Here is a 6,623-nt window from a genome sequence, read left to right on the forward strand (position 1 = left end):
GCCAAATAGCCTAGTATCCTCCCCCTTACTCATTACTTTCCTCTCTCTTCCTCTGCCGCCATTCGTGAAACTCTTCTCTGTCTCTCTCTCTCTCTCTCTCTCTCTCTCTCTTCATTTTCTCTTATCAACGCCTGCGAAAATGCAATCAATGAACACCAATGACGTCAACTACGAACACGATCGAGGTATCCCAAATCAAACTCTTATTCTTAAGTTCTTTTTTTCAATCTAATTTTTTTTCTGTTTTTTTAATGATACAGGTCTTGCTAAAGATTTTCTCGTGAATTTTGCTGATATCCATGGAGAAGCGAAATATATGAATATTCTCGTAAATTTTCATTTCCCTTATTCAATTCCTTCTTTTTAGGGTTTATATCGACAATGCGTGATCCCGGAGTCTAGATTTTACCTTTTTTCTCATTTAAAGCGAAAGATGTGAAATATGTTATCAATTTCGGATTTTAGGGTTTATTTACTAAAATGCGTGTTCTCAGAGTTTAACTTTAATATTTTTTTTCTCATTTTATAGTGAATTATGTTAAATATTTTGTCAATTTTAGATTATAGGGTTTATCCCGAGTCAGGAAATGTGCGATTGTTAGGCTTTTGACTTTACTATTATTTTCATCGAAGTAATTGTTAATTTTGATTTCAGCAAGATGTGGCTAATCGGAAGGTTCGAGCTATAGAGATAGACCTAGAAGATTTATTCAGTGTATGGTTCTTTTTTTATGTCTATGTGAATTTGTTGACTCTTATATTTTGGAGACATTAACTTTGTTGAGTTTTGTAGTACAAGGATTCAGATGATGATTTTGTGAGGAAAGTAACAGAGAATACAAAAAGATATATTGGAATCTTTGCTGATGCCATCGATGAGCTTATGCCGGAGGCGACAGAGCCATTCCTTGATGATGATCACGACATTTTGATGACTCAGAGGTCCGAAGAAGGGACTGAGAATGCTGACGGATCTGATCCTTCTCAGAAAATGCCCCCGGAAATCAAGCGGTTCTAGTAAGGACTTTCTCTATTTAATGATCATCTTTTGCCTTGTGTCAGGATTGATAGTTAAGTTGAATGAATTCTTGTTTTAGCAAGTACGATTTTATGTTTGTGCATTGCGACTGGAAGTGAGTGTGACTTTCAGAATGTCGAATAAAGGAATTATTTTTGGATAATTATTTAGTTACTGAACACAGATAAGCATATTTGAGATGACTTGTGGATTAGAATTTGCTACAAATTCCATTTTTTTTCTTCTGGAGTCTTCGTACTTACAATTGGATGCATACTATTTTCTAAACCTCATTTCTTCAATTTTTATTTCTATTTTCTGTACTTTGTTACTTGTGAATAGTGATGAAGTTGTTTTGCCATTCTAGTGTCTAGATTAGGTTTTTCTCCTTATTTTCCATATTATATTCGTCAATTAAATTATGTGCTAGTTTAATGTAGATAATATTCTATTTCATGTGCGTAGTTTGTTTGGAAGTACAAGTACTTGTACTGAAACAGAGGGGAGTAGTTAAATGAAACTATGACATGAATGGAGGGACTATTTTTGGCATTTCATGGGAACTTCACCAGCTCACCATGTTTCAGTCTTCCAGGCTACAGGTCCAGGTCCTCTATGACAGTTACAATCATTCTCTTGATTGTGGACATGTTAAGAAAGAATTTAGTAGTTTAGTTTTAATTTTTATTTCCATATTCCGGTTCTACCTTGATTAGTGTATCGACAAGTGATTTTGGGTTTAATCTACGCCCTAAAAATCCCAAGTGGTTAAATTTGTTCTTTTGGATGAATTTTACTGTTTCCTGATGTTCATTTAATTTGGTATACAGTGAGGTTTACATACAAGCATCTTCAAAGGATCGACCATTTACTATTCGAGAAGTCAAGGCTTCTTACATCGGTCAGCTTGTCAGAATATCAGGGATCGTGACTCGCTGCTCAGATGTCAAGCCTTTGATGCAAGTGGCTGTTTATACATGCGAGGATTGTGGTTTTGAAATATATCAGGTAGTTTTGCCTATGATGTCTAACTGACTCTTTTCAGATTACAAATGGTGATGTCCTATGTAATACTAAAAGTGAAAGTACTAAATATGCTATAGCAGTGATTCTAAGTGCTGTATATACTATAACACTATTGTTTCGAGATTTTTTGATGTTGATATGCATAATATGCAACGTTGTTTTGCTTATTTCTTGATGATTTTATCATCTTACTCAACTTGTATGATGAACAGGAAGTAACAGCCAGAGTATTCATGCCTCTTTTTGAATGCCCATCAAGGCGATGTAAAACAAACAATACTAAAGGAAACCTTATTCTTCAGCTAAGAGCATCAAAATTCATGAAATTTCAAGAGGTAACTTTCTATAACAGATAGGTTAAATTAAAGCCATGTCATCTGTCCTCTTTAATGCTTATAGAAGTAGTAGCTATTTCTTGTTTCTCTTATTGATTTTTTGAATGACTCATTGAGTCTACTTTGAATGCTGTAACTTTCAGGCGAAGATTCAAGAGCTATCTGAACATGTTCCAAAAGGGCACATTCCAAGATCCATGACGGTCCATCTTAGAGGCGAACTTACTAGAAAGGTTGTGGCTTATCCAGCTTTTAGAATGTAAAAGTATTTATTTCAAGACCTTCCATAGTTCCATTTCTCTCAATGAGATTTTTATTTTATTGTATGAACCTCATTGACAGAAAACTTTTTATATAGACAATTTACTCGATAATTGTAACTGTAACTTTAACTATGAACTTCAAGAATATGTGTGAAACTATAAAGGTGGTTTCATAAGTTTTCAGGGTTCAGGATGCAGTTGTTTTTATATGTTGCATATGTAAGTTCATATCCCTCTAATCTTGTGTCAAACTTTCATTGATTAAATTTTCAGGTTGCACCTGGTGATGTTGTCGAACTTTCAGGAATATTTCTGCCAATCCCGTATACTGGATTTAGAGCTATGAGGGCTGGTTTAGTGGCAGACACATACTTGGAAGCTATGTCTGTCACTCACTTCAAACGAAAATATGAAGAGTAAGATACTTATATCACCCCACGTAAAACTTTAGTCCAATGAGCTGCTTTTATGTTTATTTCATACCTTCACCTCATTGTTGCCTAGACCAGTCTTGCAGAGATTTTGAATTGCTCTCAAATACTTGTCTCCATTATTTTCTTCATTTCCTTGTTTTGCTTTACACAGTTTTGGAGATTAAGATTTTGATTTTGTTTTTGGGTTTTTTTGGACAGGTATGAGCTGAGAAGTGATGAGGAAGAACTCATTGGTCGTTTATCTGAGGATGGGGAGATCTATAACAAGTTAGCACGATCATTGGCCCCTGAAATTTTTGGGCATGAAGATGTAAAGAAAGCCTTACTTCTGCTCCTTGTTGGAGCTCCTCACAGAAAATTAAAAGATGGAATGCAAGTAAGCACATGTAGAAATCTGTCTTTTTGTCCCGTCGTTATTTTGTCATTCTTCAAGTTAAGGAGTTCTCTATCTACCTGCGATTTGTAATGATATGTCTCTTGATTGCAGATTAGGGGAGACTTGCACATTTGCATGATGGGTGATCCCGGTGTTGCAAAAAGTCAGCTATTGAAACATATAATTAATGTAGCACCAAGGGGTGTATACACCACAGGGAGAGGAAGCAGTGGAGTTGGTCTTACTGCTGCTGTGCAAAGAGACCCAGTTACCAATGAAATGGTCCTTGAAGGCGGAGCACTGGTATCAATATTTCTATTGTAATCTGTTCACTGTTTTTTTTGGTGAAATTGATAAGCAAGTGTTTGTAAAAATGAAAACCTAAAACAAGTGCAGTTAAATGATAAGTTGATAAGTTCCCTCTTATTGGATGAAGTGTGTGATTTGTGATGCTGAGTCTAAGCTGTTTGATTTATTTGCACTTTATGAAATTCTTAGTGAGCTTGAAGTAGGATTCTTATGGTTTCTTTCTATTGATGCTGATGGTTTGACTTTTCCCAGGTGCTAGCAGATATGGGTATATGTGCTATTGATGAGTTTGACAAGATGGAAGAATCAGATCGCACAGCAATACATGAAGTAATGGAACAGCAGACAGTAAGCATTGCCAAAGCAGGGATCACAACATCATTAAATGCAAGGACAGCAGTTCTTGCTGCTGCTAATCCTGCTTGGTAAAGACAGGAATCAATTTTTCTAAATTTTTGCATAGTCTTGTGGCTTGAATAATCTCAGTTGAAATTGTTATTCTGGAATGTTTCAGGGGACGATATGATCTTCGAAGAACTCCCGCTGAAAATATCAATCTTCCTCCAGCCCTTTTGTCAAGATTCGATCTTTTATGGTTAATCTTAGACAAGGCAGACATGGATACGGATCTAGAATTGGCTAGACATGTGGTTTATGTTCACCAGAATAGGGAATCTCCTGCTCTTGGGTTCACTCCTCTGGAACCATCTGTTCTTAGGTAGACCAGTTCTACTACTATTTTCCTCCCCATTTAGCTATTTTGACCCTTTTCTTTTATTATGGTGCCTTGATGAGTCAATACAACAGATTTAAATGTTTAAATTAAAGTTTAGCGTGCATCTCTGTTCTGTGAATTTGCAAAACTTTGTAGTCTAAAGCTCTTTATATTAAGCTCAACTCTAAGCATTTGTTTGATGCATCTTTGTTGTTTTCTCCCGGTTAGTCCATATTTGAAGCTGGAAGTTATATTGCTTAAAAAATCATGTAGTTGGATACGATGCAAGAAAAACAATCCACTTTGTTGAATATCTGAACATTGATGTGTATAGCAATTGCATACTCTTACTCATTATACTTTGTTTTCAGGGCATACATAGCATCAGCAAGAAAAGTATCTCCTTCAGTGCCTAGGGATCTTGAGGAGTATATAGCCAGTGCATACTCTAGCATTAGACAAGAAGAAGCTCAGTCTGATACTCCACATTCTTACACAACTGTCAGAACACTACTTAGCATTTTGCGATTGTCTGCTGTAAGTCATTAAGCTAATATTTCAATATAGAAACATTGGCCTTGTTCGGTAATCTGTCTTTTTTATTACCTTGTATGATTGAATACTCGCCGCATAGTTACCCCATTATATGGCACAAAGATTAAAAAGTTGGGTATATTGGATTAAACTAGTGGGCATTTAGAAATAAGAGAGAGAATATAGAATAAAGATAGTGGGGTTATCGCCGAAAATAAAAATGGGGCGAATTCATTGGAGCGAACTAAAATTGTAAATGAGGCAAAATCATTTGGACGGAGGAAGTAGCTTTTAAGTTGGTTGAAAAGCTTATTTAAAGCCAAAATGAAAATCTCGTACGGGTAGCTTGTTTTATTGGCTTTTGCTTCTTGGTTTACTTTTTCTCTAATATGATGAACAATAGTCGATAGTTAATTTTGTCAAACATTTCTATTAACGGCTGGCTTGTATAACTAGCTTAACAAAATAAAAAACAAATGATGATAGCTGGTTAATTAGGCCAATTTGAATTAATCAACAGCCAAATACCCTATGGTCCCTATCAGTTTACCGTGCAATTCATTTGTGTGACTAACCGATAATTTATGTATCTGATCTGACACTTGTTGGATTCGACCTTGGAACCTCTAATTTTTTTGAAAGAAGCTGGACATAAAAAATTTTAGTTACGTTGTTGAGATTGATGTGCAGGCACTCGCAAGACTCCGATTTTCAAGTACTGTGGCACAGAGTGACGTTGACGAGGCACTCCGGCTGATGCAAATGTCAAAATTTTCATTATACTCTGATGAACGCCAAAAATCTGGTCTTGACGCCATATCTGACATATATTCAATTTTAAGAGATGAAGCCGCAAGGACCAACAGAATGGATATCAGCTATGCTCATGCTCTCAACTGGATTTCCAGAAAGGTATATTATATTTTACTAAACATACCACATTGTTTGTAGATTCTGCCCATTCAAATAAGCTTGCTGTCCAATATGTGAGAATATTTGAACCAGTGCAAAAATATGGTTTCGATCGCATAACGGATCACTGGATATTTTCTCAGTTATCTTGAAGTTGTGATAAACTTTGTGGTTGAAATACCGTGATACAGACCTAAGTTGCACTATGATTCGAGCTAGTATGACTTGGAACAATAATTTTCTTTTCATAGGATATCTAACTATGCATGACATATTTTGTGGTTTCTTATCTATTACAGGGATACAGCGAAGCCCAACTAAAGGAATGTTTAGAAGAATATGCAGCCTTGAATGTTTGGCAGATTCACCCCAATACCTTTGACATTCGATTTATTGATGCCTGAATCTGACAAAAATGTAATTTGATGTAGCACTTGGAATCAGTTAGCGCAAAATTATTGGTAGCCCTTAAAGCTGGGTTGTAACTTGTAATTTTATTACTTGTAAGTTGTGCGATTATAGATTTGAGTAATTTTAAGGTAGAATTTATTATTCATGAAGTTGAGAAATCAATATTTAATTAAATCAAATGCAACTCCTAAGAGTTTCTGAGTGAAAGTTGCTGATAATCAAAAGTTAACGACTGTTTAATCTACAGTCCTCTACTTTCGTGATTTTATGAGACATTGATGCCACGTATA

The 6,623-nt window shown here is 35.5% G+C and overlaps 1 protein-coding gene across 1 annotated transcript; it reads left to right on the forward strand.

The window, feature by feature from the left end:
- The first annotated feature begins 37 nt into the window (after positions 1 to 37).
- Positions 38 to 6,540, forward strand: LOC130800382 (DNA replication licensing factor MCM7). Its single transcript, XM_057663869.1, has 15 exons — positions 38 to 185; positions 261 to 328; positions 656 to 715; positions 794 to 1,017; positions 1,849 to 2,026; positions 2,257 to 2,379; positions 2,523 to 2,612; positions 2,916 to 3,058; positions 3,275 to 3,452; positions 3,564 to 3,755; positions 4,014 to 4,186; positions 4,276 to 4,479; positions 4,848 to 5,013; positions 5,701 to 5,922; positions 6,222 to 6,540. The coding sequence occupies exons 1-15, from the start codon at positions 140 to 142 to the stop codon at positions 6,324 to 6,326; spliced, it is 2,172 nt and encodes a 723-aa protein (XP_057519852.1). The 5' UTR covers positions 38 to 139; the 3' UTR covers positions 6,327 to 6,540.
- The last annotated feature ends 83 nt before the right edge of the window (positions 6,541 to 6,623 follow it).

The sequence above is a fragment of the Amaranthus tricolor genome, chromosome 14, assembly GCF_026212465.1.
Source record: "Amaranthus tricolor cultivar Red isolate AtriRed21 chromosome 14, ASM2621246v1, whole genome shotgun sequence".
Lineage (NCBI taxonomy): Eukaryota > Viridiplantae > Streptophyta > Magnoliopsida > Caryophyllales > Amaranthaceae > Amaranthus > Amaranthus tricolor.

Coding starts and splice junctions, on each gene's coding strand:
- LOC130800382 (XM_057663869.1), top strand. CDS start 140: ATGCAATCAATGAACACCAATGACGTCAACTACGAACACGATCGAG. Junction 186..260: donor CAACTACGAACACGATCGAG/GTATCCCAAATC, acceptor TTAATGATACAG/GTCTTGCTAAAGATTTTCTC. Junction 3,453..3,563: donor AATTAAAAGATGGAATGCAA/GTAAGCACATGT, acceptor TCTTGATTGCAG/ATTAGGGGAGACTTGCACAT.